Source organism: Salvelinus namaycush, chromosome 9 (genome assembly GCF_016432855.1).
Source record: "Salvelinus namaycush isolate Seneca chromosome 9, SaNama_1.0, whole genome shotgun sequence".
Classification (NCBI taxonomy): domain Eukaryota; kingdom Metazoa; phylum Chordata; class Actinopteri; order Salmoniformes; family Salmonidae; genus Salvelinus; species Salvelinus namaycush.
The window spans coordinates 27,779,220-27,801,344 of NC_052315.1; the positions used below are offsets into that span (position 1 = coordinate 27,779,220).

Sequence of the window (22,125 nt, forward strand, 5' to 3'; positions counted from 1 at the left end):
TGTTTTAATTTATTTAATCTTATATATTTTTTTAATATATAGGCCTAGGCTATATATAATTCCACCAAAACACAAAACTTGGAAAAATAGTAGGTTATACTCTGAACACGAATTTGTATCGACCTGTCAAACAGTGTAGCCTATTTGCTGGACCACGTTTATTTTTTATTTTTTACTTTTTGTGAACTCGGTGGCATCATCTCCCCTTTCCACTATTTTGGAATTAAGTTATTTGCTTTTTAGAGAGGTGAATAATTAATTGATCAGGAATGAGATCTGGGACAGAGAGGAATACTTTGACCTTGTTTTGGGGTCTGATGATGCTATTTGTCTCCACTGTCTGCCTATGGACCGCAAATGGAGAAAGTAAGTGCCATTGTGATGTCCTACTCAAAATAATACGGTATATCCTGTCAGGTTTCTTCGGGTTTATCCTCATTCATGCGAGCCGTTACAATGCAACAATGTTTTGTCGCTAATGGTTTAACATTGTAGCTATTTTATGTTATTATTATTTAGTTACAGCTTTATTGTTGGTCTGACTACAGTATCAGTATCTTGTTTTGGTCCACATGATTGTAAAGAGATACATAGGCCTACATGCTAGGCTACATGTTATTGTAGGCTTCATCGCCAGGCTCACGTCAATTCAGAGATTCATTAATTAGGTTAGGTTGATTAGTAGGTTGAATAGCAAAAGAAAATTGATGATTTTTAAAATAATGCCGTATCTAGCTTGACTTAGCTATGGAAATAGCTGAAAATATGGTCACATTGCATAATGTAAACATATATCACATTAGGCTTTGAGATTGTTGATTTTTCCACAGTAGCCCACAAACATATTAGCCTATATGTTTTTGATTTTGTTTCAATCTTATAGGCTCATATATTTTAGCAATGAATTAGGCCTACACCCGTAAAAATTTGAGCCTTTATAATAATGCTTTCCGGCAAACGAACGAGGATGAATCCATGGATGAAGGTTAGCCTACTACTTCGACCATGTGGCCATTTTGCATTCGTAGCGGTGGTGGTAGCGCGCGGTTTCCGAGTCCCACCAATGTCATTATGTGTATGCACATGCACGCGCATAGTATAGGTAAATACTGTCCTATTGGTTTATCTTAGCTTTTGGCCTTTTATTTTAGCGACAAAAAATGCATATACAACCTGATGTCACATCCTGGAGGACTGTGTTAAATTAAATAAGCCTAGTTTTTCACCAGTTTACAATAGCCTATACAATGGAATAGTGTGTCTCTTTATCCACTTCAGTGCATTCAAATAAAGGTACAGTCTTAGAAAAAAAGGTGCTATCTAGAACCAAAAAGGGTTCTTTGGCTGACCCAATAGAATAACCCTTTGAATAACCACTTTTGGTTCCGTGTAGAACCCTAACTGGTTCCACAGCTGTTTTTTTAGTTTACTCAACTTTTCGATCAGTCTTACCGGAACGTAACATTTTTTTGTTGGCCCAAATTTAGCTCCAACTTGAGAAAATGTTGTCGATTTAAAGTTATGTGTTTGCTCAACTTGTCTCATATGCTTACTCAACTAGAAATTATTATTTGGGCATCTTCACTAAAAAATGCTGTGGAGCAAGTTACACACACACAGTGCTTTTGGCATGCAATGTTTTCAACATACATATTTGACATACATGATGACATTGTGCATGTTCATTTATACAGTAATTATTATTCAACATCTCCTCACCTGGGATTTTAACTCATAATCTCTTGGTTCACGGCACACCGATCTTCCTGCTACGCCACCAATTCTGTGTCAATGACTGATTTCATCTGTGTTGCTATACTTTGCACTCCAAAGTAAATCTCAGCTCTGTTAAAAGTACACTCAAGTAAAAGTATTATTAAAGAGTAACATTAAAACAAAGTAATATTCCCCATCAACATTAGACAACTATACAGAAAAAACCCACATTTCATAAATAAGTCAATCAAATCAATGATGAGAGAATAGTCAGATGAACTGCTAATTGACACAGACATGGTGGCGTAGAAGAAAGATCGGAATGCTGTGAACCAAAAGGTAGTGAGTTCAAATCACAGACACGTTGAATAATAATTACTGAATAGATGAACATGCACAATGTAATCATGTGTGTCAAATATGTACGTTGAAAATATTGTATGTCAAAAGCACTGTGTGTGTGTGTTACTACACAGACTTTTTTTGTGTAAAAATGCCCAAATAATATTTTTCTAGTTGAATGAACATATGAGACAAGTTCAGCAAACACGTCATTTTAAGTTGACTGAGTTTTTGCCTAAGTTTTCTCAAGTTGGTGCTAAAAAAGTTGGAGCCTAAAAATGTTAAGTTCAGGTGACACTTTGACCGAAAAGTTGAGTAAACTAAAACAGGCTGTGGAACCAGTTACTTAATAATAATTAGTTGAAACTACTATATATATTTTTTTGCAGTGTATGCAACCTCTTAAAAGTGGTTCAGTAGGCCTATTCAGAAACAAGGACAAAGTCATTGGATACTCAAGTATCCAAAATGATTGTTAATATGCCATAAGTAGGCAAACAAGTGGTGGAATGCATATGAAATGCAGAAGACCTTCTCTGCAAAATTAAATTTACAATTGAGCTATTCTATTGACAATGCCGCCAGTCTTATCCACATGCATGTTCTTTGTCAAGGAAATAAACAGTTCTCAACAATTTTCTTAAAAGAATTTATACATAGTTCACACAAGTGCACCACAATGACTTTGAAGGACTGAGCAGCTTGTAAAGATGTGGATTATTTTCCATAGCATAAAACAGTGCATAATTCAATGTTTTGAGGACTGTTGCTGTTGTCAGATCAGCATTATTCTTTACATTTCCTGTACCTCATCTGTCTTGCAATTATTTTACATTTTAGTCATTTAGCAGACAGTCGTATCCAGAGCGATTTACAGGAGCAATTAGGGTTAAGTGCCTTGCGCAAGGGCACATTGACAGATTGTTCACCTAGTCGGCTCGTGGATTCAAACCAGCAACCTTTCGGTTACTGGCCCAACGCTATTAACCGCTAGGCTACCTGCCAGACATTAACTATTGCTTGCTCTAGTGGTTACCCTCAACAGCTCAGGGAACCTGGGCACCTGGTTCCTGCAACCTGTCATAGCATCTTCCAATTGTGCTGATTTATGTTAATAGTGTGCTTCATCATGTTTTGAGAAGGCTATGAAAAGGCAATGGCTTATTAGTTAGTGGAGAAGACAACTGGGCTTTGCTATAGCTTCTGACATCATCATTTGGAGCCCAGTTTCCAGCCAGCCTTCAAGAAGGGGCAGGTGTTTTTGGAGAGTGAATAAAGGGGTCAAATGTAATAAGGTTTCGGAGCAAGCTTTGCAAGGTTTGCGCAGTATCCAATTTTCTTGTCTCATTCGTTTACACCAGTAAAGACAGGTGGCGGTGTCTAACTAAATAGAAAATAGAACAAATGTTTAATCTAGTCATGTATTATCGGAATGGGAAAAGTATAATGAGGCTCAATGCATTTCTGAAGGTTGTGTCCCCTCTGAATTGAGTATTTGCCCAGTTTGTGACCATTAATAACATTTAGGCTACTGTAACAGCTCACTTTGATCATGTTTGAGTTTGACTGCTGTTAAGCAACTTAGTGGAATCTCTAAGGCTAAACACCATGTGGTGGAGCAAAGTGACCCAACAGTGACGGAATCATGTCTCCTGCAAAATCGATTAGGGGTGTAAAGGTACACATATTTGTACCGAACACGGGGAGTCAGTTCAGTCCGCACTGTGAACCCGAATGAATGCATAAAAAATATACTGAACAAAAATATAAACGCAACATGCAACAATTTCAAAGATTTTACTTAGTTACAGTTCATATAAGGAAATCAGTCAATTGAAAAAAATGAATTAGTCCCTAATCTATAGATTTCACATGACTGGAAATACAAATATGCATCTGTTGGTCACAGATACCTTAAAAAAAAGTAGTGGCGTGGATCAGAAAACCAGTCAGTATCTGGTGTGACCACCATTTGCCTCACGCAGCGCAACACATCTCTTTCGCATAGAGTTGATCAGGCTGTTGATTGTGGCCTGTAGAATGTTGTCCCACTCCTCTTCAATGGCAGGTTATGGGAGGAAACTGGAACACGCTGTCGATCCGGAGCATCCCAAACATGCTCAATGGGTGACATGTCTGGTGAGTATGCAGTCCTTGGAAGAACTGGGACATTTTTAGCTTCCAGGAATTGTGTACAGATCCTTGCGACATGGGGCCGTGCATTATCATGCTTAAATATGAGGTGATGGCGGTGGATGAATAGCATGACAATTGGCCTCAGGATCTCGTCACTGTATTTTGGTGCATTCAAATTGCCATTGATAAAATGTAATTGTGTTCGTTTTCCGTAACTTATGCCTGCCTATACCATAATCCCACCGCCACCATGGGGCACTCTGTTCACAATGTTGACATCAACCCGCTCGCCCACACAATACCATACACGTGGTCTGCGGTTGTGAGGCCGGTTGGACGTCGGTTGGACATACTGACAAATTCTCTAAAACGACATTGGCTTATGGTAGAGAAATTTACATGACATTATCTGGCAACAGCTCTGGTGGACATTCCTGCAGTAAGCATGCCAATTGCACACTCGCTCAAAACTTGAGACATCTGTGGCATTGTGTTGTGTGACAAAACTGCACATTTTAGAGTGACCTTTTATTGGCCCAGCACAAGGTGCACCTGTGTAATGATCATGCTGTTTATTCAGCTTCTTGATATGCCACACCTGTTAGGTGGATGGAATATCTTGGCAAAGGAGAAAGGTTCACCAACAGGGATGAAAACAAATTTGTGCACACCATGTCCTGGGATCTTTTATTTCCGCTCATGAAACATGGCACCAACACTACATGTTGTGTTTATATTTTTGTTCAAATAAAAACTAAAAACACTAGGCCTATAGGCTATGCTTATGCTGTGTTGTATGCCTCTTGAGTAAATCTGAGCTGAAAACAATTCTGGCTATTCCATTAAAACAACTAGAGCCTATGCGCACGTTGTTATCAAAATTTGAATCTTAATTGGTGCATTTCATACTGTCCTTTTGTGAGGCGCAGCCGGGAACTAGTTCTGTACGATGGTGAGTGGTGGGGTCGATGAACTAGGAGGATTCTCCATCATTGTTTAAATCTCCAGTTTGGGAACATTTTGTCTTCCCAGTAGATTAAATAGCGTTGGACAGAGAGTACGTCGCCACTGCTCAACGTGAATAAGCTATACAGCTGCCAACACCTCAAACATGTTGATGCATTTACACCGACATCACCCCAATATTCCTACCTGCGGAGCAAGACGGAAACGCAAAAAAACAACATAACTACGTCTCCCCTCTGTACTCAAGCAGCCCTTCGCAGCTGATTCTACAAGAGCGATAGGTATGTTTATAGCTGTGGATATGCGCCCATTCTCGGTGGTTGAGAAGAATAAGGGGTTTCAGCACCTCGTGAAAGTGCTCGAGCCACGTTACGAACATTGTCCTCTCGGACCCATTTTTGCAAGCATGTAGTACCTGCTCTATATAAGCAGGTTAAAGCCGAAGTTGTCAATGAATTGGCCAGTGCGTCCTGTGTTGCGCATACTACAGATGGATGGACCCCCAGGTCTACGGAGAGCTACTTAACAGTGACCGCCCATCAACAACAAAAACAAACAAGTAAAACTACAGTAACTGTTGGCATTTCATTTCCCCCTGTACCGGAACCGAACTGAACTGTGACCCCAAAACCACAATACCTACCGAACTGTTGGTTTGGTGAACCGTTACACCCCTAAAATCAATACATTAAGGCCCTTCAGAAACGAATGTTCACAATTGCTCAATAAGGGGGTGCCATTTGTTTATTAGTTAAACAATGACATTACAACTCACAGATTATACTTACATACAGTCTTTATTGCTGCTGTCTGTTAGTTGCTATTTATTGGTTGTCGGCTGTTTATTTTTCATAGCCTATATCTGTAGTACTTTGGTGGTTGCATTTACGTTATAAGTGAGTATGGGTATCTATCAGAAATGAAACTGACACATGGGTTCTTTAGGAGGGGTGGTTGTTTATCTATGTGATGCCTTGTTGATTTTGTATAGTTACTAGCTAGTGTGTTTGTGTAGCCCTGTGGATGTAATTGATGAGAACTGTGTTTTGTACTATGAGGAAAGGAAGGGGATGTGGGATATTGGAGATGATTTTGACATGGAAAGGAAACAGGGAACGATCTCAATTAGCATTAAAAAAGGAGGAGGACTCAAACAATTGAGAGCTATTGACCAGTGTAGTCAGGCCAGTGTTCTCGCCACTGTGAATCACAGAGTGGGGCATTTCCCAGCATCCTGCTGAGCACGACAGAATCCCACCGCCTCTGTAGGGGCATGAAAACTTTTTACTCTTGAACTTTGGGATTCCTTTGGACCTCAGTCCCTGAAGCCATGGGTGGAGTTTCTCAACATATAGCTCACCATCATGTGTAGGAGGACTGGAGACAAGTTCAGAACTTTCAGGTGTCAGACCAATACAGCCAAGATAACGGTAAATAAGTGCATGTTTACCATTTCACTTAGAGCAACAAACCTTGGTCACTTTCATTACATGGTAAAAGTTTTTTTTTACCCTAAAGTAGTATTGATGCCGGCCAATCTGTTTTTACAATATATATGATATTGGCCATTTCCCAAAGGTTTAAAAAAATCAGCAACATTGAATCAAGGGCTATATTTTATGCATAGAATATACAATTATTCTGGGCATAACAAATTAATGGCCATGCTCCATCAGGTCTTGTATACTTTCTACCCTATGCATTTTAATAATCTGTCCATGCTAATAAAATGTAATTAAGCTCGCTTTTAACTCTCACCACAGTAAACTTTCCATGCCATTGCTTCCAAGTATACAGCAAACAAGGCTCAATGATACATTGAGAGGGAGGGAGAGAGAGGGTGAGAGAGGGAGAGAGAGAGAGAGGGAGAAAAGGTGTGAGAGAGAGTTAGAGAGAGGAGAAAGTTGGTGTTTGGAAATAGAATGTGCAAAAATACTCCCACTAGGGAAACAGACATGGTTTTGTTGATTGAAAGAGTAGAGAGTTTGTGAACTGTTTTATTGGTCTTTGCTGTTCACACGGGCGGTCTCTGGACAGCCTGGCCTGGCAGCAGACAGATGCTCCTATCGAACCCCAGCCCCAGCCACACTCTGACACACACACTATTTGAGGTACTCCTTTTGGCTAGCATGACTCATCATTTTACTCAGCTGCCTCCTTGTTGGAGCTCAAGTAAAGGTTTAAGTGAAGTGTGGGATTCAGGGCTAAAATCACAATTTAGAGTAATGATGCTATCCTCACCTAGAGGGCCTTGAATGAAGACAGATCTCACTGTGTGCGTATTGTTAGACTCAGCTTCCACTGTTTGTTCATGTCCTGTGACTGCTGGCTCTTGTTTAACACAGACGCACTGGCATTTCTATTGCATAGTTACGACAGGACCCATTCCTCCTGGAAAGCAGAATGGCATTAGCTGTTACCAAGGTTACGCAGAATGGGGGTTAGATGTTCCTCTGCACTTGACATCCACGCTCCCTTTCTACCTTTGGCTAAGTGGTACAGAGGACTGTGATGCAGTGGTCCTTGTGACTGGGGCTTGGGCTAGTGACTCAGACATGAATGCATCCTCTCTCTCATGGGTGAGACAGTAAGACTCTAGGGATGTAACGATTAACCAATACGCATCAGTCCCCGGTTCAAATGTTTAAGATGCTAATGCATTCGGTTTGCGGGAGCCCAAACTGATCCAAAATAAGCATGCATCGGAAAGAAAACCGATTCAAACGTTACGAATCGCCGGTTTATTAATGTTTTTTATTCCTATTGTTTTATTCCGAAAATAAATCAATTTTGTGACTGAATTGATGCGTCCTCTCCTTCAGTTCAGTAGCCCAGGGGTTCCAAACTTTTCACTCGCACCCCCCTTCCAGCATTGGGGAACATCCCACGCCCCCGCTGCGCGAGCTCGTGCCATATGGGCGCAAGCACTGTTCATGACATAAATTGTTCACCTCTTGTTGGCGGAAAGAAAATGTTGCAGGTTTAAAGCTTATTTCCTGCAATTATGCACATGTTGTCATGGGGTACATAGAAAATGTGGCAGGTTTAAAACAAATTTTCTTGAAATTCTATGTATTTTGCCATGTTAAATGTGTATTCATGTGATATTTGAGTAACTCGAACATTACTACAAAATCTACGGGCTAAAAAGCCTAGCTAAAAAATGTTAGCTGACATGAGCTAGTTGATCTGGACATTTCTGACAAGTTATAAATAGCTCTCTAAGGTATACAATGACTGACATGACAAGAGGAATACTGATGATGCACTACCCAATTTAAAAATGTCACCTTGTGCGTTCTACTATTACAACGTTCAAGAGTAATTTGATATACACTACCAGTCAAAAGTTTGGATACACCTACTCATTCAAGGGTTTTTCTTTATTTTTACTATTTTCTACGTTGTAGAATAACAGTGAAGACATCAAATCTATGAAATAACACATATGGAATCATGTAGTAACCAAAAAAGTGTTAAACAAATCAAAATATATTTTATATTGTAGATTCTTCAAGTAGCCACCCTTTGCCTTGATGACAGCTTCACTTTACAAGCTTGACATTCTCTACTTTGAAGAATCTCAAATATAACATATTTTTTAATTGTTTAACACTTTTTTGGTCATTACATGATTACATATGTGTTATTTCATGGTTTTGATGTCTTCACTATGTCTCATAAGGCAGCGCACAATTGGCCCAGACTGTAGTGACGCCTCTAGCACTGAGATGCAGTGCCTTAGAACGCTGCCCCACTCTGGAGCCCAAAATGTGTAGAATTGTGTTATAAAACAGCAATTTTTCTCTGCACCATGCTAAAATGTGTTGAAATGCAGTAAGTTACCTGATATTTATTTTTTAGGATGAATAAATCCCCTCCCCCAAAAACAATATATACCACACACGATAGTCCTGTCCTAATAATTTCTAACATGCTGACCACACCGCCCGCGTTGCAAAATAAATTTAAACGTACATGTTATTACATTTTTGCATCCACACTGCTCGTGCACGCCAACGAGCGTCTGATTTGCCAAGCGCTAAAATAGAAGTCAGTTCTATTTGTGAAGCTGAACGCGATGCAAGTCCTGCCTCTCCCATCTCCTCATTGGTTTATAGAAGCAGATACCCACGTGCCATCTCCTCATTGGTTATTCCCACGTGGGTGATTGAAAGATGAACTGAGTTTGGTCGGTAGTCGTGGTAACTATGAAAGTTAGATGCCAATCGCCATATAAGTCCAAAGAAGAAAAGGCCTGGAAGGAGGAGAGATGACTAGAAAATATTTGGTTTACCCTTTTATCTGTGGATTAATTGTCAGAGTAACAACTCACGGTTTATATCCTAGGACAAATTAGCTATCAACAGCAAGCTAGCTAAATAGGACAAGTTAGCTAGCTAAATTGCCATAAATATTTAATGCTTTTTGACCTGTTCCCAAATTAACATAATTGGTTCAGAGTTTGTTTTGATATTTCAACCTGCGTGTCATGATCGCGTTTGATGTGGGGGGACAAAATCAATTTGCGCAAAATGGCACACGCGTGCGGCCGGTTTGAGTACGGTGTAATCGAATTGAACCGAATCGCATCAATTCCATCCCCTAATCAAACCGAATCGTACACTGAATCGTTTCAGACTAAAACGTATTGTTCCTGTATCGTATCAGAGCCCATGTATCTAGATGCGTATCAAATCATAATCAAATCAAATCATGAAAGGAGAGATGCACATTCCTATAAGAGTCCTACTCTATCTCGTGACTGGAAGTACCCACTGTGGAAGTACCCACTGTGCCTCTGCCCATCCCTCAGCCCTGGTTCCGCTAAGGGGGCAGTGATGCCGGCATATCGTGTCTCACCCCCAGCGAGGGAGTCAGCGCAGTGTGCATGCCTGTGTGTGTGTGTGCCTTGTGCCTTGTGCTCAGCTCTACTCTCTCACTGCAGTCCACACAGCGTGGCAGGCAGCCTGACAGGAACTGTGCAGGCAGGGATGGGAAAGTGTGTCACTGTGCTAGTTTATGAGAGTGCAGTCAAATCCTGTCCTACGGCCTCTCCAGGCCGCCAGCTGAGGTTTACAATGCTTAATTAAACACTTATTTAAAGTGGGCTGTCAAGAGTATTTGCTCATATGCAATCTCTGGCCAGACGCATACATGATCATGTACTGTGGCCCACGGGTTTAATAGCCCATGTAGTATTGTACAATTTGCAGTATGATTGCAAGTGTTATCTCTTCTAATAGATTGCACAGTGACAGGCTGCAGATCAAGAGACTGTGGCCAGATCCATATTGAAACAGTGACTTTCATCATTTTTATGATTGTTCTGGGGGAACATCCTCTCTTTGGTAATGTGCAGCTCTTTGATTTGTAACACTTGATATGGACAAACCATATAAATAAGCTGCAACATACTGTGGATGTCGTTTCAAATGGCTGGGGAGGTAATGTTTCAGCCTCAATAGCTCAACTGCTCAACTTAAGTGGTATTGGAATGTGACCTGATTGTGCAAACCCATTAAACATGACTATAAACTATATTTAAAAGACGGCAGGTATGTGTGTGTTTACCCCTTCTCTGCCATGCTGCAGTCGGGCCGAGGTGAGGGTTTGGAGTGTGTGTAAGGGGGTGACAGTGTTGTGTTACTAGTCTGGGTCTGATATCTGAACCTGTGCTTTTGAAGTGAGGACCATGCAGGGGAAGTGGCCCACCAGACCACTGGTCAGATGACTTCCAGCATGTGGGGGATTAAGTCAAGTTGAGGTGTCAGGTGTGAGGGACAAGTTTCAAGTTTTATTAGTCGTATGTACAGGATTACACCTGGTATACACCGTCCAATTAAATCCTTACTTGCAGGTTCCTTCTCGGCAATGCAACAGCAATAAGAAATAAGAAAAGATAAGAATACGAACATAAAGTACATGGCTCAGAATAGAATAAACATTTGAGCACAGTATAAAAAAACAAACCAAGGTTGAGCAGGAACCGGCAAGACTTGTGCCCTCCTCAGCGCTGCCATCTTACATTCAACTCGGAGGGATGGAGGGACCTGGTCCACTGCATTTGCAACTGCTCATCAGGCTCTCACATTTGTCTGCATTAGAGGTCGACCGATTATGATTTTTCAACGCCAATGCCGATTATTGGAGGACCAAAAAAAGCCGATACCGATTAATTGGACGATTTTTATATATATATTTGTAATAATGACAAATGCAACAATACTGAATGAACACTTTTATTTTAACTTAATATAATACATCAATAAAATCTATTTGGTCTCAAATAAATAATGAAACATGTTCAATTTGGTTTAAATAATGCAAAAACGAAGTGTTGGAGAAGAAAGTAAAAGTGCAATATTTGCCATGTAAAAAAGCTAACGTTTAAGTTCCTTGCTCAGAACATGAGAACATATGAAAGCTGGTGGTTCCTTTTATCATGAGTCTTCAATATCTCAGGTAAGAAGTTTTAGGTTGTAATTATTATAGGAATATTTCTCTCTATACCATTTGTATTTCATATACCTTTGACTATTGGATGTTCTTATAGGCACTATAGTATTGCCAGCCTAATCTCGGGAGTTGATAGGCTTGAAGTCATAAACAGCGCAATGCTTGAAGCACAGCGAAGAGCTGCTGGCAAATGCAGGAAAGTGCTGTTTGAATGAATGCTTACGAGCCTGCTGCTGCCTACCACCGCTCAGTCAGACTGCTCTATCAAATCATATACTTAATTATAATATAATAACACACAGAAATATGAGCCTTAGGTCATTAATATGGTCAAATCCGGAAACTATAATTTTGAAAACTTAACGTTTATTCTTTCAGTGAAATACGGAACTGTTCCGAATTTTATCGAATGGGTGGCATCCCTAAGTCTAAATATTGCTGTTACATTGCACAACCTTCAATGTTATGTCATAAATATGTACAATTCTGGCAAATTAATTACGGTCTTTGTTAGTTAGAAATGATCTTCACTCAGTTCGCAATGAGCCAGGCAGCCCAAACTGCTGCATATACCCCGACTCTGCTTGCACAGAACGCAAGAGAAGTGACAATTTCCCTAGTTAAAAGAAATTCATGTTAGCAGGCAATATTAACTAAATATGCAGGTTTAAAAATATATACTTGTGTATTGATTTTAATAAAGGCATTGATGTTTATGGTTAGGTACATTGGTGCAACGACAGTGCTTTTTTTCGCGAATGCGCTTGTTAAATCATCACCCGTTTGGCGAAGTAGGCTGTGATTCGATGATAAATTAACAGGCACCACATTGATTATATGCAACGTAGGACAAACTAGTTAACCTAGTAATATCATCAACCATGTGTAGTTAACTAGTGATTATGTTAAGATTGATTGTTTTTTATAAGATAAGTTTAATGCTAGCTAGCAACTTACCTTGGCTCCTTGCTGGACTCGCATAACAGGTAGTCAGCCTGCCACGCAGTCTCCTCGTGGAGTGCAATGTAATCGGCCATAATCGGTGTCCAAAAATGCGGATTACCGATTGTTATGAAAACTTGAAATCGGCCCCCATTCCGATTAATTGGTCGACCTCTAGTCTGCATATCTGAGAAAAACAAACTATGTAAAAAATAGACTAGAACTGAAAAGTGTACAGGATAGCATATTGTGTTCTGATGGTCAGAAACTTGTGGGTGAGTAAATTCAACAAGGTCCAGCCCGTGTTTTTTTCCCATCACATTACATTTCAAAGCCAAGAAAATACTTCCTCCTCTTAACAACTTTTCTGGAGTTTACAGCGGGAAAATATACAATTGATCCCATTCCGAGAATGGTCTCATACTGGTCTTTTAAATGGTTTCAGTAACCTCTGATAAACAGATACTGATCTTGAGTTGGGACTGACTTCCTCTCCTGTTATGGGACGCAGCTTAACCGTGAAAGTTCAGTTAACGCAGAATGTGATTTTTTTTTATCTGTTAAGAGATTGCGGCTGATATATTGTGATAGTCAAGGGGTTTACTAACCTTGGATTTTTACTTTGTTTGAGGATAGCAATATGCTTGATTTCACTCTTTCACAGGGTCACCTGTGTGTGTGTTTGTTTGTGTGTGGAAGACATTCCTATGTAAGGTCAGGGCAAGGTTATCAATCATAACCATGACCCGCTCGATTCCATTACACGCTGGAGATATGTGTGTTTACTCAGCAGTGTGAACAGTGCAAAGGGACAGGAAGAAGCACTTTATTCTATGTGTGCTTATCCCACTGTGAGGACAGTGGCCAGACACAGCTGTTACACAACAATAGGAAATTACTCCTGTCATGGTTGGCATTTTATTAATTTCCCCCATACGCTCTGTTCAAATGAATTTGGACAAATATGAAAATTGTTTAGATATAAAATACAGTCAAAAGGGATGCCAGTGTAATGCACCTTAATTCACCTTTATTGCTTATTAAGTGATAGCCCATCACAACATATGGATCAGGCTTAGCAGGATGCACAGATCCCCGATGGCTTACCTTTGAGGCAGATCTACTCAAGCCTTTTCCAATGAAATGATTGGAATTCCTGGTGCTTAACACAGTTAATGACTATAACAAGTGGGTGAGAAAGGAGGGAGTAGGAGTCTCTTTCTCCTGCTCTCTCTCTCCCCCTTTGTTGGCGTTATGTGGGAGAAGAGGATGTGGTGTTATGTTGGTTTGAGAACAGCGATGTCACGACATATTCAGGTGGAGGAGTGTCACAGGTTTACTAGTACTATTAGACATTCTACTAGTGTGGTCTTTTGTCAATCAATCAATCAAATGTATTTATAAAGCCGTTTTTACATCAGCAGTTTTCACAGTGCTTATACAGAAACTGAGCCTAATACCCCAAAGAGCAAGCAATGCAGATGTAATTGCCACAATAGCGTTCCAAAATACTTCTAATTTAATTCACCTTCTCCTTTTATCGCCGATGGGTTTTACACCAATAGCAAGGCCTCAGATAGTCTTGCCTGGCAGAAACTCTATCTCCTCCGTTGCCACAATATCCACCACTGCCCCTGCTCCTGTCTTTTCCCCACCAGACTCCCCCTGATTCTATTAATGCCTCCAACAGGAAGTGAGGCCAAGAGTTTCTCTTTACTTAACAAACAAATTAGTCTTTGTGTTTGAGTTGCTCCACCCCTCCTCCCCTCTCTCTGGCTGGTCGAGGAGCAGGGAAATTCTCAATGAAACAAAGAGGACATGCAGCTTGGTGGCTCAGAAGTGGATCCCCAGAGCTTTAGTGTCGATAGGAGAAAGCAAATACTATTTTCAACGGGAGTAATCATTTCCGTTCTAAATTTGAAAAAAGTCTACCACACTGACAGGAGAAAATAAAGTCCATTCATCCTGATAAACAATGCGGTCACTATTTTTGTCAGGATAGATTGAAAAAGGAACTTCAAGCATGATATTTTGTCACTACTGAAGTTGAATCTCTTTTAGGCTAGCCTACTGCTAGAAATAATGAGAGAGTAAATGTTTGGCCTATGGTGCAGTATGTGTTCCATGGATGTCATTCATATGAAAGAAGAGATGGCATCTTTTGGCTTCCATTCATTTTCAATAAAATTCTAATCTAAGTAGCAGTAGATCAACATGATTCAACTGGGAAGCTTAAAGATAAAAAAAAAAAAAAGTATTTTATTTCACCTTTATTTAACCAGGTAGGCTAGTTGAGCACAAGTTCTAATTTACAACTGCGACCTGGCCAAGATAAAGCATAGCAGTGTGAACAGACAACAACACAGAGTTACAGATGGAGTAAACAATAAACAAGTCAATAACACAGTAGGAAAAAAAATTGTCTATATACATTGTGTGCAAAAGGCATGAGGAGGTAGGCAATAAATACGCCATAGGAGCGAATAATTACAATTTAGCAGATTAACACTGGAGTGATAAATCATCAGATGATCAATGTGCAAGTAGAGATACTGGTGTGCAAAAGAGCAGAAAAGTAAATAAATAAAAACAGTAAGGGGATGAGGTAGGTAAATTGGGTGGGCTGTTTACAGATGGACTATGTACAGCTGCAGCGATCGGTTAGCTGCTCAGATAGCAGATGTTTAAAGTTGGTGAGGGAAATAAAAGTCTCCAACTTCAGCGATTTTTGCAATTCGTTCCAGTCACAGGCAGCAGAGAACTGGAGGGAAAGGCGGCCAAATGAGGTGTTGGCTTTGGGGATGATCAGTGCTGGAACGTGTGCTACGGGTGGGTGTTGTTATTGTGACCAGTGAACTGAGATAAGGCGGAGCTTTACCTAGCATGGACTTATAGATGACCTGAAGCAAGTGGGTCTGGCGACGAATATGTAGCGAGGGCCAGCCGACTAGAGCATACAGGTCGCAGTGGTGGGTGGTATAAGGTGTTTTAGTAACAAAACGGATGGCACTATGATAAACTGCATCTAGTTTGCTGAGTAGAGTATTGGAAGCTATTTTGTAGATGACATCGCCGAAGTCGATGATCGGTAGGATAGTCAGTTTTACTAGGGTAAGTTTGGCGGCGTGAGTGAAGGAGGCTTTGTTGCAAAATAGAAAGCCGATTCTTGATTTGATTTTGGATTGGAGATGTTTAATATGAGTCTGGAAGGAGAGTTTAGCTTTAGCTTTTGTTATGGTCATTATTGTGAGGTTAGGTACAGTTTAGCTCATTGTTCAACTTTGTGGAAATGAGCAGAAAACATATCGTCAATTAAATGGTGTGTTGACAGGGATCAGGGCCGGGTGGTTTAAAGCAGGACAATTTGTCACTGCACAGGCCCTGTGACGCTGACACTCATTGAGAGGGTGTCCTAAGCCTCTGTAAGAACATTACAGGTTTAGCCAAAGGAGCTCATATGTCAAGACATTTCTTCTACTGATTACTTCACCTTCCAAGTAGCATTTCAAACCTCTTGTAGATCTGTCGGGTGTTCTATGATTTTTTTGTAGTGTTTTACATTTTTAATTTTTAATTTTTATATCACACATTACTGCCTTGACCAATACCTGCCTTGACCAATACCGGCCTTGACCAATACCTGCCTTGACCAATACCTGCATTGACCAATACCGGCCTTGACCAATACCTGCCTTGACCAATACCTGCCTTGACCAATACCGGCCTTGACCAATACCGGCCTTGACCAATACCTGCCTTGACCAATACCTGCCTTGACCAATACCGGCCTTGACCAATACCTGCCTTGACCAATACCTGCCTTGACCAATACCGGCCTTGACCAATACCTGCCTTGACCAATACCTGCCTTGACCAATACCGGCCTTGACCAATACCTGCCTTGACCAATACCTGCCTTGACCAATACCGGCCTTGACCAATACCTGCCTTGACCAATACCGGCCTTGACCAATACCTGCCTTGACCAATACCTGCTTTGGACAGGGAGTTGGTAATGAGTGTAGCAGGTCTCCCTCCTACTCTGAAAGGGCATATGTTAATAATACTGCTTGTTTTGTTTTGCCTTTGTACTACAGTCCTGAGAATCTTAACACATTCCATGGTATGTCATGGCTACAATGTAGCTCTGCTTTCCTGGTGTGAATGGACTGTTAGAAGAAATCATTATTACATCATTACATACTGTACGTATCAATAGACCCAGAGGAGATGGCTTGCTCCAAGTGTTACAGTGAAATTATTAGCTTGGGTTTATAGGGAGACAGGGGCCAAGCAACAGCCAATACAGGTAGATGTGGGACATATAGTTTTGTTTACATTCTGACAGTACATTTAGTGTTATCCATGAAACACTTAGATTAACAGGGACTGGGTTTTATATGGTTTGTTATCATAGCAGTCTTTCAGTGGTGATATCCCATTATGTATGCTTGTATCCATTCCCACTTGGAGTAATTGACAGACACAATTAAAAGCAGAGATGATTGTCATTAATGAATAATAGATCAAGGTGTCAGTGTGTATGAGTGTGTGTGTATGAGAGAGATAGTCAACTTCGGGCACTTTGGTTTCGTGTGTTGCTTTCTGTGTGCTGAGCTAAGATGGATGGGATCTTTTTAAACACGGGTTATCCCGGTAAAGGAGAGGAACCTAGGATCCCAGATCTTACCAAAATATATTGCAATAGAATCTGAAAATATTGACCCTTGTCATTGAGAGAGAGAACTTCTGACGCCTGCTCAGAATGGAGAGCACACTCACCTCAGATGACCCTGTCTGTTTGTCTCTCTCTTGTCACAGTAAAATTAATAGTTATATCCATAAAACAATAGCAAAATAAACTTTTGTACATGAAGAGAACAACATAAGACATCCTGTTTTAAGCACTATCAAGTCCAGATATTTTCAGAGATGATCTCAAGAAGATTAGATTACATGCTATTAATGGCTGCTGTGCTTGTTATTTTGGTGCTGTCATCTTACAGTATGTCTGGGACTGGCTGACAGTGAACCTTTAAGCCAGGTCACTACCTGAAAATACTTGAAATTGGATTTACATCATAGACATGGTAAACAGATTAACACAATGAATAGGTATGCAGACAAATTGATAAATAAATTCTAAAATCAAATTTAATGGTACATTTTATTTAGGTACATTGAATAAAGGAAAAACAAATACTGTGTTTTAAAATTCTTAACTAAGATGTGTAATAATTATGTAATGTGTGATTTTTCTTTCCCTTTCTCTCTCCTCCAGTCTGTGGTCCAAGTATTGACATACGTAATGACATCAGTGAGTTCAAGCGTCTGGAGAACTGCACGGTGGTGGAGGGCTTCCTGCAGATCCTCCTCATCGGAGACAAGACCAACAACCTCAACCAGGAGCTCTTCCGCTCCCTCAGCTTCCCCAAGCTGACCGTCATCACGGACTACCTGCTCCTGTTCCGCGTCTCCGGCCTGGACAGCCTCAGCACGCTCTTCCCCAACCTCAACGTCATCCGCGGACGCAACCTCTTCTACAACTATGCCCTGGTTATCTTTGAGATGACCAGTCTGAAGGACATCGGCCTGTACAACCTGAGGAACATCACGCGAGGGGCCATCCGGATCGAGAAGAACCCGGAGCTCTGCTACCTGGACTCTGTGGACTGGTCTCTCATCATGGACGCAGAGTTCAACAACTTCATTGCGGGGAACAAGCAGTCCAAGGAGTGTGGTGATGTGTGTCCAGGCATCACGGAGGACAATGCTCAGTGCATCAAGACCAGCTTTAACGGCAACTTTAACTCTCGCTGCTGGACATCCAACCACTGCCAGAAAGGTAAGGAGCTCTGAGCTTTTCTCTTTACAGTGTGGGCAGCAGAGACCCAGTCAGGGTCACAGAGGACAGCCTGTTCACAGAGCTCCTGTTTATTGCTATCTATTTTTTTTACGATCTTTGTTTACGCCTGCAGAAAAGGAGATTTGTTTGTTTGTTTTTTAAGGTTTTAAGGAAGATTATTTCCCAAATACCTGGGGTATTTGGCAGTTTGTCTATTCCACTTGTGATGCAAGCCTTTTGCATAAGTCTCTGATATAGGTAGGTGGGTTCCAGTCTCGCAAACATTCTCAAATTGTGCATTTCTTCCCCAGTGAACAAATCCCATGAATCTATGCAGTGTTTTCCCTTCATTTTCAGCAGGGAGAAGGATTGTCCCCTGTCCAGTAAAAACCTTTCCTCTCTGTTTATTATGGAGGCCTTTTCTTTAGATCAACCTATTTGCTGACAGAACTAAGGATGGGTGCATTATACAGCTCTTGGTATTAAATACATGCTCAGTTGAGGTTACTTTTGCTCTTCCTGTCTGGACCATATCAGGTCAATATTTACTATATCTTACCTGATGTGATGAATAAGTTATGACACACCACACTACAGCACAATTATTTAAAGGCTATGAAAAATGAAGGATAAGTTTCAGGTAGCCTCTTTATAGTTATATTATTAAGATGTATATCTGTCTATTACTCACAGATATAACATTTGAATTAAGTAAATATATACAATTAATGTCTGGTTGTAAGACTTTAACAGCTAACAATTTACTTATTTAGGACTGGACTCCTTAATTGGTGAAACTGACACGCCTGTTTGGGATATTGCAACAAGAAAGATGTTTCTACAAACAACAAACAAAGTTTTTTCCCCCCTCAGTCATCATTGCACACACGATAGGACAGCAAAATATGCGCTGCAATGCTCCTCTTCTTTCTTTTCATCAACAAAACAAAAACAATAACAAAGACACTGGGCGAACAGTGGTGCTGTTTACCCTAATGCGGATTCCATCTTTAAGGGCAAGGCATAGTGGAAAAAGTTGTTTTGTTGTCTTTCTTAGGCATAGTGGGTGTTGTTGTTGATGTTGATGTGTGGGTGAGAGGGTGACAGCATTGACCAACCAGACTCCCACCGTAACGTATTTATTTGTTTTGTCTAGACTATTAGTGAGAGCTTGAGTGAGACAGCGCCTGTTTAAAGCCTGTTTAGAGTGTCTCTCTGTGTGGACAGTTTCTGCAGAATCTCCCAGGTCCAAATCAAAGGGGTTCAGATAAATTTGCCAGGTGAAGGAGATGAGGTCGACCTTGACTCCAAAAAGGTTGGGAGGAAAACAGGGCTTCTAGGCTCCTACTCCTCCTGCCTGCCTGTCTGCTCCCATTTCCACTCATCAACATGGAATAATGGTGGGAAAATGTCCTCCCAGCCCTGGCCTTTTGAAGACCTGTCTACAACTCCCATGGATAACTGGTAGTTCTAATCATCTCCCCTTCCCTTCAGACCCAGAAAACAAATAGAGGAAATCAACCTCTAGCGACTTCCTTAGTGACCATTTATGTTTCTATAAACAAGGAATTGTCTTTATTGTTGTGATTATTGTTCTTTGAATGCAGAATTAAATTATTCAGGATGTTGAAGGTATTTGTAGGGCCTCTGGTGTAGTTAACTGTGTTACAGTATAGACAGCCCGGACTGGCCGTGATGGACATACAGTTGAAGTCGGAAGTTTACATACACTTAGGTTGGAGTCATTTAAACTCGTTTTTCAACCACTCCACACATGTCTTGTTAACAAACTATAGTTTTGGCAAGTCGGTTAGGACATCTACTTCGTGCATGACACAAGTCATTTTTCCAACAATTGTTTACAGACAGATTATTTCACTTATAATTCACTGTATCACAATTCTAGTGGGTCAGAAGTTTACATACACTAAGTTGACTGTGCCTTTAAACAGCTTGGAAAATTCCAGATAATGATGTCATGGCTTTAGAAGCTTCTGATAGGCTAATTTACATAATTTGAGTCAATTGGAGGTGTACCTGTGGATGTATTTCAAGGCCTACCATCAAACTCAGTGCCTCTTTGCTTGACATCATGGCAAAATCAAAAGAAATCAGCCAAGACCTCAGAAAATAAATTGTATACCTCCACAAGTCTGGTTCATCCTTGGGATTAATTTCCAAACACCTGAAGGTACCACGTTCATCTGTACAAACAATTGTGCGCAAGTATAAACACCAAGGGACCACGCAGCCGTCATACCGCTCAGGAAGGAGACGCGTTCTGTCTCCTAGAGATGAACGTACTTTGGTGCGAGAAGTGCAAATCAGTCACAGAACAACAGCAAAGGACCTTGTGAAGATGCTGGAGGAAACAGGTACAAAAGTATCTATATCCACAGTAAAACAAGTCCTATATCGACATAACCTGAAAGGCCGCTCAGCAAGGAAGAAGCCACTGCTCCAAAACTGCCATAAAAAAGCCAGACTACGGTTTGCATATGCACATGGGGACAAAGATCATACTTTTTGGAGAAATATCCTCTGGTCTGATGAAACAAAAATAGAATTGTTTGGCCATAAGGACCATTGTTATGTTTGGAGGAAAAGGGGGGAGGCTTGCAAGCCAAAGAACACCATCCCAACCGTGGCAGCATCATGTTGTGGGGGTGCTTTGCTGCACAAGGGACCGGTGCATTTCACAAAATAGATGGCATCATGAGGAAGGGAAATGATGTGGCTATATTGAAGCAACATCTCAAGACATCAGTCAGGAAGTTAAATCTTGGTTGCAAATGGGTCTTCCAAATGGACAATGACCCCACGCATACTTCCAAAGTTGTGGCAAAATGGCTTAAGGACAACAAAGTTAAGGTATTGGAGTGGCCATCACAAAGCCCTGACCTCAATCCCATAGAATATTTGTGGGCAGAACTGAAAAAGCGTGTGCGAGCAAGGAGGCCTACCAACCTACACCAGCTCTGTCAGGAGGAATGGGCCAAAATTCACCCAACTTATTGTGGGAAGCTTGTGGAAGGCTACCCGAAACGTTTGACCCAAGTTAAACAATTTAAAGGCAATGCAACCGAATACAAATTGAGTGTATGTAAACTTCTGACCCACTGGGAATGTGATGAAAGAAATAAAAGCTGAAATAAATCATACTCTCTACTATTATTCTGACATTTCACATTCTTAAAATAAAGTGGTGATCCTAACTGACCTAAAACAGGACATTTTTACTAGGATTAAATGTCAGGAAATTTGAAAAACTGAGTTTAAATGTATTTGGCTAAGGTGTATGTAAACGGCCGACCTCAACTGTACTTAAATGACCTTCCTCTGGGCACAGACATCATTTCAACATCTAGCTTTGATTTACGTTTGCTGGAGATGTCAACAGAAAATACAAAATTCCCTTACGTTGATGACTTTTTGCAAATCCAATCAGTTTTACACGTTGATTCAGCATCATCAGATTTTGTTTTTGGCTGAAATAACATGGAAACAACTTTGATGCAACCAGTTTTTGCCCAGTGGGCTGTGCGGAACGAACTTCCCTGATGTACAAAGATTTGCTTTTGCTTTATCTGATGTTGGTTGGAACCAATGTTAGGGGCCAACATCTTTGTTTTTCATAAGATTTGTAACAGAAAGTAGACAAAGGGCATTTTTGATTTGCTCCCACAGTTCCGTTTTCCCACCTTAATGCAGGATAAATC

At 40.7% G+C, this 22,125-nt stretch overlaps 1 protein-coding gene across 1 annotated transcript in view; it reads left to right on the top strand.

Annotated features, from left to right (window-relative positions):
* The first annotated feature begins 269 nt into the window (after nt 1-269).
* The window catches only part of LOC120053452 (insulin-like growth factor 1 receptor), a 187,672-nt gene continuing 165,816 nt past the window's right edge, over nt 270-22,125 (top strand). The window contains exons 1-2 of the mRNA XM_039000579.1: nt 270-366; nt 17,843-18,406. Of these exons, the coding sequence (XP_038856507.1) occupies nt 270-366; nt 17,843-18,406 (661 nt within the window). The remainder of the gene's footprint in view (nt 367-17,842; nt 18,407-22,125) is intronic.